The sequence below is a fragment of the Amblyomma maculatum genome, chromosome 1 (assembly GCF_055883805.1).
Source record: "Amblyomma maculatum isolate TAMU_Amacu chromosome 1, ASM5588380v1, whole genome shotgun sequence".
NCBI classification, from domain to species: domain Eukaryota; kingdom Metazoa; phylum Arthropoda; class Arachnida; order Ixodida; family Ixodidae; genus Amblyomma; species Amblyomma maculatum.
This window is the reverse complement of record NC_139344.1, coordinates 141,505,544-141,522,168: the sequence shown is the minus strand read 5'-3', so window position 1 is coordinate 141,522,168 and position 16,625 is coordinate 141,505,544. Positions and strand designations below refer to the sequence as shown.

Sequence of the window (16,625 nt, the reverse complement as noted above, 5' to 3'; positions counted from 1 at the left end):
ACACTGGCAGGAATGCCGTCAGGAGTTGCCTTCGAAGATTATGCGCACTGCCGATCTGGCTTCCAGCGCCGTGTCTAGCCGAAAGGCTTCAGCTCGAAAGTGAAAGTTCTTGTCAAGAGGAAGCTCATCCAAGGTTTCCTCTCAGGAAGCTGAGCAAAACAAAAATAAACCTAGAAATCAAAGCATGTGGATGTCGTCTCAGCTGATGCAATGCAGTGTTACATAGACAAAGCGAAAATGCGCCTCACTAGCTGCCTTCACGGTAATAATAGTGACCATACGGGAACGACGCCTTGTAAACGGGGATTTAGGCATTGTCGTTGCTGCCACTCTTCTTAATCCAGCATATCCATCCTTTCTCCTACATATAAATAAAGTGGCAAGAAGGGTAACTTATCGCGGTTTGAGGAAACGGCTGGCAGATTCCAGGTGGAGAAAGGGAAATGTTCCTAAGCACCGCATGCCATGGCTTACGCGTGGAGGATTCATACAGAGGCCGACGCCGCAGGGAAGATTTCGCCGTTATGGCACCCCTAATGCCATCGCATTAACACTTGTGTATGAGGTAAACTTTGTCGATTCCTAGACGCCCTGTTATCGGGGGCTGCTCTGCTCGAATTCCATGCGAGACGTTTTGTTTTCATTGTTCTTTTCAGTGAATGAAATATTTCCCAGCCTTTTAGTCACATTGAATCCTCGGCAAAGCAGCATAATATGTGTCTATTTCCACCGGTGTTTGCTGAGTGGTCACCTGATATTCATGCAGAGTTTGGGCCAGAACTTTTTAAACCCATTTATATATTGAACTGTCACCTTTTCGAGAAACAATTACTCAGTTCCCTTATTCTTTCAGTTTTCTCTGAGGAACACGATCCTTTCTTCTTGATGTCAGTTTTTTGTATTTTTCGATTTTTTTATTCATGTCAGGCAAGCCTCCGCCATACAGAATTATTGCACATCAACCGTTAAATAACCTATAAATGAGAAAGTCTCAAAAACAAAGAAACTTATCAGATAGTTTTTGTTGCTTCCGGAGGAAAATACTTTGCTTGAATTAGGCGAGAAGCAAAATGTATGCCGTGAGGGCCAAGTGTGCACGAGCGAGGATCTATGAAAAGATTCGCTGACGGGGAGCCATTAACGCTTTCGTGCCATGCCGTTAATGGCCAATCTTGAGTGTTGCCCAAAATGTTTTCCCTACCTTAGAAATATTCGATATGCACTGAAACCTCGATACAGGTCAATGTTTGTATTTCGCCCCTGCTGGAAGCGGCCGCAGTGCTTGATACCCAGCTTATGAGCTCTTCCTCATTTCCTCGAGCAACACTTCGCACTGTTGGAGCCACCGCGGTACTCTGCCATCTTCAAAATTCATAAGTTTCGAGTTAGCTGTCTAGAAAAATTAGCATATGGCTAGCATCTTTTCAGCAGTTTGGTGTTTCTTATTGGTAAGACACTTTTTGGACAAAAACAGACTTTGCAGGTGCTTTTTTGATATGAAAATTATCTATAAGGTCATTTAAACACGCTCCACAATGCTACAGTTTCTGCAGTTACGACGCATACTTTTAATTTTTCATACAGTTGGGTATATTAGACAATGTTTCTGTGCATCGCCATTCATTCTTCGAGATGGCTCAGAACACGTGGTCGACCTTGGGGGCGTGCATTAGGACCAAATGTTGCCTCTAAGGGAAAGAATTTATCTGTTTTAATGTCGCTTTTGATTGAATTCTTACTTACCACCTCAATAATAATTTTGGTTCATTCACAGACACTTACAGCGTATGTAGAGCAACCTATAGCCAATAACACGGTTATTATTTGATGGTAAAAGAAGAGAAGCACACAATATTAACAGCCAGTCGTTTATTTCAAAATGAACTTTTTTCCTTAAAAGCTATTTGCTCTTTCTCACTGGATTCGCTGGAGCGGCACCAATCGCCACCAGCGCAGTCCTGATGTGGCCGTAATTGAAGGCTGTTGGGTTGAACGCTGTCGATGAATTGAATTCTGTCCCGAGCTGAAAACGAGCTCGTCACAGATCTGCCCTCATGGCCAGGACCATCCTCCTCCGTGGCCGCCACCGCCGCCGTATCCCCCACCGCCGCCGCCGCCTCCGCCGAAGCCACCACCACCGCCAAATCCTCCGCCGCCACTCGAGATGGTCGTGTATGTCACTACAGGCTTCAAGGCGTGGGACACTGTAGCCACTGGCTTGGCCACGTAACTGACCACTGGCTTGGCCACGTACTTGACGCTCACGACGGGTGTTTTTACGTATGACACGGAAGCCACACCGATGTCGTCGCCACCACCGCCACCGCCGAAACCACCACCACCACCGAAACCACCACCGCCGCCGCCTCCACCATAATCGTCTCCGCCGTCACCCAGCAGGCCAGCAGAGGCGACCGTGGCCAGTGCAAAAAGTACAAGAACCTGAAATACAGACAACATTTCACTGTCACTGACACAAAAGCGGCCACATGGCTGGACAGGTGGACACCGTGCGTTCCGACACATGCAATACTTCCTCGCGAAGGAGCCGCATGCAAAATGAAGAAAAACCGGTAGATCTATCGGCTGCTGATGCCACTGTGCCCTATTGCTACTACTTTGTGCTTTTTCTACCAGTACTGTATCGCAACAGCATTCGGTCATTCCGTACACGGGAAAAATGCTGATTTGATGACATTTGTTGCGAGAAAATATTTTCCGCTTAAAGGCATGTTCAACCATCCTGACATAAAGTAACAATCAAGGTCTGTCCCCGCTAAGTTTACCTTCATTTCCCTGATTCCAGTGTTTTGGCACGCCTTTTTTCTTAGAGCAGAGTAGAATTAGCAAGGCATGGAGTATAGCGAATCCTTCCCCTGTATGCTCTTCTACGATACGGCCAAAGAGCTCAAGCCTGGGTTTCCTTTCTTTGTTGAACTACTCTGTGCACCTCAAACGTTGTTTTATAGAATCACCTACGTATGTATACACAGAACTGCTAGTTAAGTACGATCCCAAACGAAATTTCGCCTCCAAATTAATGTAATAGTTATTTGCCGCTTTAAGGAAATGTAGGCCACTGTGTTACATTAAGCAAGCAGAAAACAAATTAAAAGTTAGAATGTATACCACATGCTATATCGTTCTTTGCTACTTATATGAATCTGGAAACGAGAAATAAGCTTTTTGTGAACGGTGGGCATCCTTGCTGAAAATGAGGTTAAGGAATCGATCGTTTCATTGGTCGTATTATAGAATGAATGATAATTTAGAGCAACGTTCTTTAGCGCCTGTCAAGAGTACGTACAATCGTTGCCAAAAGTAGTCAGGCAATGAGGTTCGCTTCTCCAGCCTATGGTGGAGCCCTTACGGCACACCTGAATACCAAAGTCTCTAAAAAAGTGAGCACAAGGGCTCTCAGAATCAGAATTACAATTTATTCAATGCAATGGCTGAATACAAAGATTTTGGTAAATACAGGAGGAGGTCCCAAAGCCAATGGCTTTGGGACCCCAGATTTAAACGCAAGGGCCGCCATAAACACTCCGATGCATGGCAAAGAGACCAACCACTGGTTTCCTAGTTACTTTACGCAAGGTTGGTACGTGTATAGTGCAGGTCAGAAAATCTCTAGGATACGACAAGGGTTCCCCGTTTCAGTACGGCTGCCCTCCAAAAGATCCCGTCGTGCAGATTAGAACATTTTGTTACGGCGCTTATTAGTGGAGAGCTGGCCCATACGTCAGCGAGCTGTACCGAGGTCAGGTAACGAAAGCTGTCACATAGGCAAGCGCTGCGCATTTAGTACATTCTGAGCGCAATAACCGCACTCTTGAAACGCGCTTCACGTCTAAAGAGTGGAGACGTCCCTGAGACGTCTGTCGTCTACTCACCGATTGTCGCATGGCTTCCGAGGTAGATCAGTGCTGACTTGCGAACGCACTCTGCACCTTTTATACAGAAGACGCAACTCGCTGAGTGGAAGGAGGGAGGTGAGGTAAGGAGGGTCGTGCAAGCAAACAAAACACAATGCTCCCCTCCCCCGCAAAGCACAGACTCAGCCCTTCTGCGGTCATTAAGAGACTCACGCTCTGCGCGGAGTCCCCGTTAAACCACTTCCTGCATGGGAAAACGGGCTAGTGACCGGCAAGACACAGCCTCAATCGGATGCCAGGCATATATATATATATATATTTTTTTTCAATCACAAAGAAGGACTCTTGCCCGAGAACTTTCGCCCTAATGTTTCTTTTTCTTGTGGGTCACTCTCGGTGCGCTGCATAGGCGGCGTTCAGAACCGCACGCCGGCTCTCCGAGTGTCCGATTGTTCACGCGTGGAGCAAAATGTCGGCCTGGGAGAACTCTTTGAACGTGACACTAATCGCCACCACGTCACATTTTCGCGCGGCTATCAATCAGCACTGCTGGTCTCTCTGCGAGTTACGATGGCTTCTCGTCTTCATGCTATGAAAAACCTTGTCTACCAATTTTTAACGAACAGTCGCCCACAGTATTCCTGCTCACCTTGGCTTTCAGTTGGCCACAAAAGTAAAAACTGTGCTTGGATCATGTGCAGTACGCTCCTAGGATCTAGCAGGAAATAAATGAAGTCGAAAATATTTGTTGCTTCGGCATTCTAAACTGCCTTCGCCGAGTGCCCCTGAAACTCTGAAATGGGAATTGGTTCTGGGATGCGTTGCCACGTTATCAAAAAATAAAGGAAAGATATCCATCCCCTGAACCATCCCGGAATCCGATTATTCGCACTGGATTGCATCAAAATTGTTCCCTGTTAACCTGTTACCTTTCAGCGTTTTCAGATGTACGCGCATCACTTGAATACGCCGCATTTATTTTCACAGCGACACAGGGCCTATGCATTACGTGTGTTACGGTGTGTAATATGTCACACAATAACAATTTTGTGCGGGAGAGTGAATATATGTACTTAAGCTATTTTTATGAGTGATTACTTCGATCAAAGTAATCTAGAAGGCCTTTTGCTTTCGTCATTCTAGCGTTCCAGAATTTTGTTCTCTTTCCTTTCTGGCAGCAATAAATAAAAAGAATAAAGATATCGGCTCTGGATTTTTCTAGGTATTGAGCGGTCTCCAGTTCAAGCCATACCGTATACACCTAGTAGGTTGACTTTTTTTTTTTTTTCAGCTTCTATTACAGGTCACGTTTATTTTCCTCTTCTTTAGGCGACAAAAGACCGCTTCTTGTGTATGATAACCTATGTCCAATTGGCTAATGCATTATTGAGCTTTATCTCCTCATCTGATTATGGAGGAGGTAGAATCCGCGTATACATGGGGACGTGGCGGGAGCTTTTAATTTCTGTAAAGCCGCATACCTAGCGAATTAGTTCGCAACAATGAACAGCAAGAGGCTCTACAAAAAAATTCACAGGAACAGCTAAATACAAAATGTGTAGGCGACGCGATGACATTAGAAGATTTCGACGCACTATTTTAAATCGGGTTTTGTGGCATTATTTCATGATTGTGTTTTAGGACACCTGCGCATGCCTGTTTGCACTCAACCAGACATCTCTTCGAATCATTTTCTTGACAGTTAGATGTTTCCTGGAGATGGCGACAAAAAACGCAATGAACGTACACATCAAAACATATAGCTGCCCTCCGCGCAGCCTCAGTAGTTAGCGTGCTCGACTGCTGATATCGAGGATGCGAGCTTAACCCCCCCCCCCCCCCCCCCCCCCCCTTCCCCCAATTGCCTCGGTTCTTCACCCGGTTCTTCACCCTATGTTATATGCACCCCTTGACAGCGCAGTATCTGGCACGGTGCGCAAGCTCTGGAGCATCATGGTGTCGGCTGCGAGGGCTAACTCCCGCATGTCACCGATTTTGGCTGACGTGTTAGTGCGGAAATCTACCAGATACTCCGTTCACGTAATGGCAGCCTCTGCACTTTAAAAAGCCGCTTTTTTTCATATCAGCATTTACTACTTTTGGTGGAAATATCTGAAAGTACAAAAAACACCCTTGTCCTGGAATAAAACAGCTGTTTCATTCAAAGGCGGTGCTGCGAATGTGCTTATTACTTTAAATACACCTATATCGGTATCCCCTTGGTTTTCAAGAACGGTTGAGAAAGTGATTAATTCTCGAATAAATTATTTTCTTACTAAGTTAAAATAGTTTTATTTTGCAATAAGGGCTATCAAACAAAAATGTGCTGAATCTGATTGGTATCAATGAACCACTTATCTTAAAATTGCAAAATCCTTCATTCCCAACTGAACTCGAGCAAAACACTTGATTCAATTAAGCACAGCGTACTTCTTGGCAAGGTAATGTATACAAAATATTTCAGTTAAGTGTTTGCCATCTTCATTTCAATTTGTGAGGGAAAACCCAGAAAAATAGCTGAAGAAATACGAGAATTTAAGGGTCAGCTCGAAGCCGTGGTATTGGAGAAGTATCGAGCAGCTATGCTAAGGGCCCAAGCTGAGAAGCGCTGAACGGGGGAAATGTCCAATAAACGAGCTTTGTGTGGCAAAAGGAGACATGCACCCCTAAATGAAATTCATGAGATCAGGTTTCGAAACAAAACTACTAGTGATGCCGCAAGATTTTAAAAAATCCATAGAGAAAATAATTTATTTATGATAACTAATGTATAGCTTTTACATGATGCCGCTATTCCTCATGTAATATCCCACAGCTGGGGCCTTTGAGGTGTATTCTAAATAAAAAAATAAAATAAATGAAAGTGAGCGATCGGTGGTAGAGTATACTACGAGAACATAATACGCAAAAAGCGAGACGGGAGCTGCGATAGAGGACCGTGCACGTTTAGATTATTGCCTAGGCTAGCTGAAGATGCTCGAGTGCTTTTGGAGCAAGCCATTAGCTTGGATGAAATCAAACAGGCAATCTCCGAACTACTGGGAAGAACACCTGGGCCACACGGCCTTGACGCCGCATTTTACAAAGCCTACGTCGGTTAATTAGCTCCAATTTTTCATGCAGTCACCACGAACTCATAAGAGGCGAAACAAATTCCATTTTATTTTCGGGCTGCTCACATCGTGCTTATTCCTAAAACTGAAGACCGTGCACTCCTATCAGTGGGGGCGTATCGCACAGTAACGCTCACAAACACCGACTACAAAGTGTACATGAAAGGGCTTACAAAGCGATTTGAGAGCGTTATCAAACCTATTGAGCCACACCAACATGCGGCATAAAATGGCGCTCTGTCTGTACAAATCTGCATGTTGCCAACGCCATCCGGGAGGGCGGTGATACTTTTGGTGGTCGGGAAGCTATGCTGCAGCTCGGCCAAGCAAAATGATGTTTTTCTTTAGATCGCGTGTCCCATGAAGTTTTTTTTTCAGTATTCTTCAACGCGTAAACACAGGCAGCGTGGTATTCAATGGATAGTGTTCTCTGCACCAAAGAGGCCAGGCCAGCTGTGCTCTCGCACCGAAAAGCAGAAAGGAAGGAAAAGTGGTTGTAACAAGAAGCATGCGAAGCCCTTTGTCAAAGGCGCGACAAGAGTTGTTTACACTATACCGCTGACATGTGGAAAGGCCTACATAGGCCAGACGGGGCGCTGCATAAATGATCGTGCAGGGGAGCATGAACGTTCATTAGGCGATAAACACCTTAGCTCAAACATGTCTGAGCATTGTAGAACTTGCAAATGTACAGTTGCGGACAGAAGTAAACGGAGCGCCCAGCCCAAGAAAAAATTGAGGTCAGCGCCGCCTAGACGAGCCAGCCGAAAGCAGAAAATCGTCACGCGCATCTGCACTGCCCCTGCCGGCGCGACCTTCCCTTTGCTCCGCATGCCTCGTCACTATCTCGGCGTCACTGTCGCGATAATGATAATCATGATCGGATAGTGACACCCTTTAAAGTGAGCGGGCATTTTATATGCGTGGACTGGGACCGCTGCCTTGATACAGCACAGGGGCCGAATTGCGGACTCCGCTCACAAGTTTGTGAGCTTGACGTCAAAATTACGGAGCCGTGACGCAGCCTTCAGACGTCAGTCGTGACGAAGTACGAAATTGTCCAATTACCAGTGACTTTTAGCGTGGCTCCGCCCCGGTAGTTCCGAATGCTCGGCAAACACTGTTGCCACAGTGTGGTACAAAACCGACAAGCGGCAATCTCCTAACTTTTTGTAACACGACGCAATTAACACGCAATAAATTAAACAAACGAAGATTTATTTTGGCAAGGTACTATTTTTAACATTGAATACATTAAGCTCAAGTAGAAGCGTTCTTAGTTTTGCAATTATACTTGCTATTAGGTAACTTTGGTTGCCGCGATGGTGCGCCGGCGGCGTCATGGCGTGCACCTGGCGGCCTGCAAGCAAACAGCTGATTCCCTGAGAAGGTGCTGTTTTTTTTAACGTCGTCTGAAATCGAAGTACTGTGCAGGTGCCGTAAGCACGCTGAAAATCTAAAACAATGCACTCGAAGTTCAGGGCCTGCAGCGATACAATTTCATGGAGCGTTTGACATGGAAATGAACAAAGACAACTAGCGGAGATGTTTTCGGTCGGCGCCGACTAGAATCAATGAGAAAAGTGCTGAAAGTCCAACGTGCGCGCTCTGTGGTTCTATTTGTTTCTCTTTAGGAAATACAAGACGACTGTGAAGCATGTAGTGTAAGCCAAAATGAAGCTCTGTGGTTGCATGATCATCTGTTCGTATGTAGTTGGGAAAGAACATGACCCATGGAAATGCTTCCACCCCTGCCGGGACTGAACCCGAAGCCTTCATTCATTGCAGTGCCACCGTGACAGGGCTTTCGATGTAGCATCCATTGTAGTGTGCGCTGCATTTTTTTTTCAGCGTTCTCCGTAACTAGATTGCTTTGCTTTTGAGCGATACCTTCTGACCACACACCATTTCCTTGATGCATATGTGATGTTTTTGCACCAGTTTGTATACCTATGAGATTTGCTACGTATGTTACAATCACCGTGAACACTAAAACTCGCAATATTATTCATTCGATTCGTCAGCTTTATCCTTGATGTGCTACACTGTTTAGCATTAAGCAAATGCGTTCTGTGCATCCGAACAGTATATGCAGGCCTGTAGTTCCGAAAGGCTCACTAATGGAGACTGCCCTATGCAAAATTGTACATCTCACTACTTGTGTCATGTTTTTGCACTGTTAAGTGCCATACTTTGTTTCCTGCTTCTGAAATGTGCCAAACCTATGACTACTATTGTGCAAGCCTTGTTTTCTTGCTTCTGAAGTGTGTCAGACCTGCGTTGAGTACTGTGCCAGCTTACAGGCTCTACGAAATTATTCTTGTGTGTCCCCTCTGTGTAGCACAATTGTGCAGCACGTATAAATAACTGCCGATGCTATTGCAGATGGTTAGTTTCGCTGCTGAATATTCAGGCGTGTGAAATGCTGCAGGAAAATAAAGGTGCACAGTGGATACAGGTGCTTCTAAAAAAGCTTCAGCGAGACTTTCCCATTCCGATAGGCATCGCAATTGCTGCCTCGTTGTGAAACGCTTTAATTATTTTCAAACACATGCGCACACACAAACACCAACATGCACGGTTTGCAATCAACAGTGAAGGAGGGTGTACGAAGACAAATTTGACTTTGGCCTTGTGGTAGAGTATCCGCCTCGTGTTCGGGAGGTACCAGGTTCGATCCCTGGTACCGCCGGGTACCCACCGGCTTTTCAATGGGTACAAGCTTTCCCCCGGCTTAGTGCTCGGCCTTTGGGGTGAAATGTTTGGGAAATGGGTCATAGGTCTCAAATAGTTGCTCCAATGTGGAAGTGATCGGTTCCGCCATCGGACAACAATAAGTCCGCCGTGTGCGGCAGAAGCCCATTATGTGGCCCTTTTTAACCGTAATTTTCAACGAATTCTGATGATCAACACCTCCTGCTACCAGATGAGTGTGCGTGAATGTAATCAGATATCTTGATGAGGCATTTTAACGCATGATTCGAGAACATGCATCTTTACCACAACAGGTTTTCTGGCACAGACATGAAACGAGAAGACGCTGCACTTCACTTCCTGTGATGAGTTGGTCAGCAACGTGTGGTATATCACGGCCGATTGCTGTACTGGGATTGACGCCGCAGCTATTGCCGCACCATGTGCAGCTGTGCCAGCCTTTGGTGGCAGGTTCTGTGGAACAGGCTCACAACATGATTCTCTATGGCTTTTCCCTAGAGGTATGCATGGCAATAGTGATCCCACTTCCAAGTATCCGGTATACAGATGTGACTCTTTCTTGTCCTCGTCTACCCTCCTCGTCTGCAGGCAGGAAGACACCCGAAGAAGTTATGCAACACGGCACATGCGACACGCTTTGGCTGGTAGAGAAGCGCCTAGTATTTTTGCAAGCACCGGAAGCGGCTCTTCTGCACGCCGATGCAGTTATCCACCAATAACTTTGTGGAGGTGTATGCCTTGTTCCATAACCCATCTGGAGATTCCGGACAGGGATTCCATGGCACTGGCAGCCATGTCTCCAACAGGTGCCCCTCTCACCATGCAGCATAACCGAAAATGGCTCGCTGTTAAGCACATTCTTCGTCGTTGTCGACCTCAACAGCCTCATAAACTTTAACAGCCTTACTGACACAATGGAAGAGTCGCATCAAGTAGCTCATCGCCAGGTTTTGATGACGATGGCATTGATGGGCGTGCAAACAATGCATAATTAAACGTTTCAGAAACACTGCTCTAAGGACAGCCTTGCACTTCATATCGGTATAAATGATGCCCCATTCCTACTCATTGCAGGCATCAAACACACGCATTCCCATCTTCGTTTCTTACGTAGGCATTTCAACAATGTACTACGTGTCTTATGTTTCAGCTTTTATAAAAGCCCAAGAACGGCAATACAAGTGAGGCACGTGGAGCCTACCATAACTTGCAAAGAGCAGCGCGGCTCACTGTCGTGAATTCGACGTCTCCAGCAGGTCTGCCTCAACCTGTGCAGCTGAGAATGCCGCCAGAAGAAAGCATCATGCCAATATCCCAGGCACGGAGGTTCATGACCCAAATCATGTTGGCATCTCATATCTGAAAACAGGGACATCACAAGGCTACTCGTGGACGCCCGATGTGCCGTCGACAAACCCGACGACGCCGGATACGCTGCCGTGTGGAAGGAAGCCTTTCTTCGTCGCCGCCCTAGCTACACGCTTTGGAACTGTAGGCTGCGCGAGGCCGATGTTCGCCTCGCTCCAGTAGCGGCTTTGAAGCCACTAGCAGCATAGAGAAAGAGCAGTTCGGAAAAAGCACAGTGCACACATTAGCTGCCGCCGCACAGACAGCGCACTCGGCAGCACACACGTATCTCAGTTCATCGCGTCGCACTGTCACTGTACTATATCCTTCTCGAGTAGCAACATGCGTCGAATCATCTCGACCGGCACGTCAAACAGTCTTCGTACACCGTCCTTCGCCGATGATCGCGTCGGGGCGCCGCCGCTACCGCCTCATCAGAACGCCGGCGCGCCGCATAGATCACCGCCATTTTCCCTTTGTGAGCGCTCAAGTTGGGAGCGGCTCGCGTCGCTCACAACTATACTCACAACCCTCGCTCACAATTGGCCCGCAGCCAACGACATCACTTCAAGTGTGTTCATGACGTAAACAGCAGACGTCAATGACGTAAAGAAAGGCCACCCCCACCGTGTTGCCGCTGGCCAATCCGCCTTTTGCGCGAGGATGTGGCGCCATCATGCGGGAGCGGGCGGGAAACACATTGAGCGGCAGTGTAGCAGACGACGCGAAAGCACACCATACGAAATGGCCACGCCAACGCTGGTAGAAAGCGAAAGCTTCCCCCCTTTTTTTGGCCTCGGAGCAGAAAGTAGTGACAGTGATTGCAGCATATCATGTTCACGCAGTATGGGGGAAGGTAGAGCGTTTTCACAATCCACTCATAACGCACGTACGCATATACTATCTTCGTATTGTAAGAGCGTGTAGCACGGGCCGTGAATGAGACGCTCTCAGCATGCAGGTTTTCGGCAGACAGGAAAGCGTGGGGGCAGAGAGAGAGAGAGGGATCCCAAAGGGCAAAGCAGCCAGGGGTTTGTTGATGCTGCAGAGCTAGGTGGAATCGTCTCCTGTGACTTTGAGCGGCGCATATGCGCGGGGTGTCTTGAGTTACCGAGCACAATGCGGTCACCGCGGCGCCGGCATGGTGCAATGGGCGTCGCTTCCTCCTCGCGTCATCTACAACCGTGCAGCTATAGGATTTCATCCACGAAGATCGGCAGAGAGTCACATATACACACCCCGTGAAAAGGGCATTGTCCCGGAATGCACACCTGCAGGAAACGCGCTGCATTTTTCTGGCAATGGATGATTCAGAGCTGTAGCCGGTTTCTGGCCTCAGGAGTCAGAACGGATGTGGTCGCAGTGGTGAAAAGGTTCTCGGTGCGCAGAGAATGGTCATTCTGTTGTGAAAGGATCTCCAAAGTTCATTTCTGCCTCCGCCGCGATTTCTGCGGAATCAACAACTTGGTGACACATGTGAATCCCCTACATATCGGATGCGCATCTCGGTCAGGAACCAACCCTGTTCTACGTCCAGAGCGATCCACTCTGCAAGTGAACGAGCATGAACCCTCCAGGAGACTCATTTATTGTGCCGGGCGGTTTCCTTGCCGTTGCAAACGGTTGGACGAAGACGACGATTATCAAGCTCCCTAAAGAAGTGCATCTGATTGCGTACATTAAAGGAACAAAGTCCGGATGCTTTGGCGTGCACGAAGGCGAGCCTTTAATTAAAAAAAAATACTGTGCGTCGTGCAAGTGTCAAGTGCGTCATATGCTCCGAGCGGCAAAAACACAGATACTGCAGGTATGTATGCATCTAAGCGAAATAGTCATGATGAAAAGTACCTACTGGAGTTTTCACCCAGGCTGTAGCGCACCAGTGATAGCTGCAATGAGGATTTCTTCGGTGCGTGATTGCTTCATTTGCACCGGGGCCTGAAGGCGATGTATTTTGTCCCTTCTTATCTGTGCGAAAGGGCTAGGTAGCTTAGATATCACAGGCGGCTGTGTGCGCTAGGCCGTAATATTTAGCATGTTTTATCATGACTGCCACCTCACTAACAAGAAAAAAAAAATACGGCGTTTTAACGCACTGCCGTTCGCGAGCCTCATGACCAGCTCAACCACTCGGCTCGCTAACGGCGATGCATCACAACAAACACCCTTTTTTTCTTCTTTTTAGTCAGGCGGCAGTCGCGATAAAACATGCTAAATATTACGGTCTAGCGCACACAGCCACCTGTGATATTTGCGCTACCCGGCCCCTTCGCACATAAATAAAACAAACGACAAAATACATCGCCATCAGACGCCGAACAAATGCTCATTGCGGCTATCACTGGTGGGTTACAGGCCTGGTGCAAACTCCGGTAGATACTTTTCATCATGCACATTTCCTTTAGATGCATACATACCTGTAACGAAGTGTTTTTCGCACAGTCGAGAGCACGCAGTCGGCTGCCAATGTCGCCCATTCACGTCTTGACGCTTAATTGGTTGCCCTAATCCAAGCTTCACGCCGTTGCAGGTCGCGGCTCGCCAAGGAACCCTAACAAAACGCGTCTTGCATCCCGGCACGCCTCGAGAGTGGCAGCCGTAAGCGGCACAGGTGGTTGGCATCGTTTTACCGAGGCTGTGAACGTGACCGCGCCTCCAGCCCCCGTGCGTTGGCTATGAGTGCGGCGACGAGAAGCGCCGTCGACGCTAGTCGACGCCGCTCAGTGCGTTTTCATCAGTCGCCGCTGGGGCTTCGCGCATGCGCAGAAAACTCGCGCAAAAGGCGGATTGGAAGATTGAGTGTGAGCCGTCTGTAATTCGTCCCAATTCGCGGGGGCGTCGTACAGTTCAGCTACTTCAGCCGATTCGTTGAGAAAGTGGTAGACGCATTTCTGCTGCAGATCGCCCGCGTGTTTTGAACTTTTGTTGGCGCCGGAACTCATTTGTATCCACTTGTTAACCTGCTCAAAATACTTGAGGTGCCGCCACAAATTGGATTCATTCAATACAGTTACTGTTAATGGTTGGACATTAACACACTCATCGGGTGGAATGTACCTGTCTACAGAATATTTCCACAGGTGTCCGCATACCAATAATATTCATATAGACTCAATTGGCAGCTAGTAATTCCCGTATTAATTATTAGATATGACCAACTCCGTGATGACTCCCAAATTGAAGTGGCCACTAAAAACATTTGGCAAACTGTAGCCTTAAAATCTGGCATGGTCCGAACTTCACTAAATTTGGTGTCCCACATGATTCGACAATGACAAAATCGGTGGTGCCCTCTCAGGATAAGAAGCTACCCGCAAATATGGTCAAATAGGCACTCAAATTTTGACTTCGTCTGAATTTTGACAATTTGCGTGCAACATAATGTGACTTCATGTGAAATTCCTTTAGCAGAAAGGTGGGCGATCTGCGGCTTCCTATCTTCTGGGATCTGAGGTGGCATATCGAAATACTAGTGGAAAACTTCAGTCTATTTGAAACGAAATGAGCGCGGATTTCAGGACTTGATGGGCTATCGCGGCATATCACAATTAAATCGGAAGAGCCCCTAGCCAAATGCGCAAGCCGAGGCAGCCTTGTTCCTGGTCGGGGATAGGTCTAATGCTTTAACGTGCCAGGCTGTAATGACGTTGATGTTCACATTTTGTAAATATGCCATTCAGTTCAGTCGTTCAGTCGTGTCCGACTCTTCGTGACCCTATGGACCATGTCACGCCACGCTTTCCGGTCTCTCACTATCTTCCTAACATCACATAACTTCATCTGCAGTGCCTCGAGGATGCCATCTAACCATCGCGTTCGCTGCCTACCCCTTCTCCGGCGACCCTCAACCTTTCCCAACATCAAATCTTTCTCCAGCTACTCCTCTCTTCTCATCAGATGACCAAAGTAGCTGAGCTTTAACTTTAGAATTTGACCCTCCAATGAGCAGTCAGGGTTTATGGTCGACAATATCGAATGATTTGATCTTCTGGCAGTCCAAGGAACTCTCAAGAGTCTTCGCCAGCACCACAATTCAAACGCGTCAATTCTTCGGCGGTCAGCCTTTTTCACAGTCTAACTCTCGCATCCATGCATCACAACTGGAAATACCATAGCACGAGTTATACGGATCTTGGTTGGCAGACTAATGTCTCTTCTCTTTACTAGGCGGTCAAGGCTAACCATTGCTCTCTTTCCCAGAAGCAGGCGTCTCCTAATTTCATGGCTGCAGTCTCCTTCCGAGGTAATCTTGGAGCCCAAGAACAGAAAATCTGTCACAGCTTCCACTTCTTGTCCATTGATGCTCTAGGACTTGATAGGGCAAGACGCCATCATCTTTGTCTTTTTAATGTTCAGTTTAAGCCCAAACTTCTCACTCTCTTCTTGTAGGCGGATCAGAAGACTCTTGAGTTCCACTTCACTTTCTGCCATTAAAGTGGTATCATCCGCATATCTAAGGTTGTTGATACGTTTTCCAGCAATCTTCACTCCAGCTGAAGACTCGTCCAGACCGGCCTTCCTCATGATGCACTTTGCATATAGGTTAAATAGGCAGGGCGACAGTATGCAGCATTGCCTCACTCCTTTCTCGATCGGAAACCAATCAGTAAGACCATGCCTAGTTCTGACTGTGGCCTCTTGCCCTTCATACAGGTTCCTGAGGAGACAGGTGAGGTGAATTGGAACTCTCATCTTTTGGAGAGCTTGCCACAATCTGCTGTGATCTACGCAGTCAAACGCTTTCGCATAATCAATGAAGCAGAAGTAGATGGGTTTCTGGAACTCTCTTGCTTTTTCCATGATCCAGCGAAGGTTGGCAATTTGGTCTCTAGTTCCTCTGCCCTTGCGAAACCCAGCTTGCACGTCCGGAAGCTCCCGATCCACGTACTGCTGCAGCCTACCTTGGAGGATTTTCAACATCACCTTGCTAGCATGCGAAATAAGCGCGATCGTACGGTAGTTGGAACAATCTTCGGCACTGCCTTTCTTTGGAATGGGGATGTAAACGGACCTCCTCCAATCCTGTGGCCACTGCAGGGTTGTCCAAATCTTCTGACGTAATGTGTGCAGAATGTTAACAGCGTCATGGTTGAGGTTTTGAAGCAGCTCAGCTGGAATGCCATCAATTCCGCTAGCTTTGTTCTTAGCAAGGCTGGCTAAGGCCCATTCAACTTCACTCTTCAGGATGCCCGGCTCGAGATCAGTAATCACAACCGTCTTATGTTGGGTTTGCACATTCGGGTCCTTCTTGTACAGTTCTTTTGTGTATTCCTGCCACCTCTTCTTTATCTCTGAGGCTTTAGTGAGGTCCTTGCCTCGTTTGTCCTTTATCACGCCCAGCTTAGCACAGAAGCTTCCTTTGATATCTTTGATTGTCTTATACAGAGCTCTTGTGTTCCTCAATTGGCTGTTGTCCTCAACTGCTTGGCACTGTATGTTCAGGAAGGCATCCTTATCTCTTCTTGCTATTTTCTGAAAATCCCCATTGAGAACCTTGTATCTTTCTCTTTCCACCATAACTTTTGCCATCCTCATTTCCTCGGCTATTTGCAAAGCCTCTTCAGATAACCAGTTT

At 47.2% G+C, this 16,625-nt stretch overlaps 1 protein-coding gene across 1 annotated transcript; it reads right to left on the bottom strand.

The window, feature by feature from the left end:
• Nucleotides 1-2,052: 2,052 nt before the first annotated feature.
• LOC146204190 (uncharacterized) lies at nucleotides 2,053-3,905 on the bottom strand. Its single transcript, XM_084604407.1, has 2 exons — nucleotides 3,894-3,905; nucleotides 2,053-2,442 (listed from the first exon to the last, which is right to left on the bottom strand). Exons 1-2 carry the CDS (start codon nucleotides 3,903-3,905, stop codon nucleotides 2,053-2,055), a joined length of 402 nt encoding a protein of 133 aa, XP_084460533.1.
• Nucleotides 3,906-16,625: the final 12,720 nt, after the last annotated feature.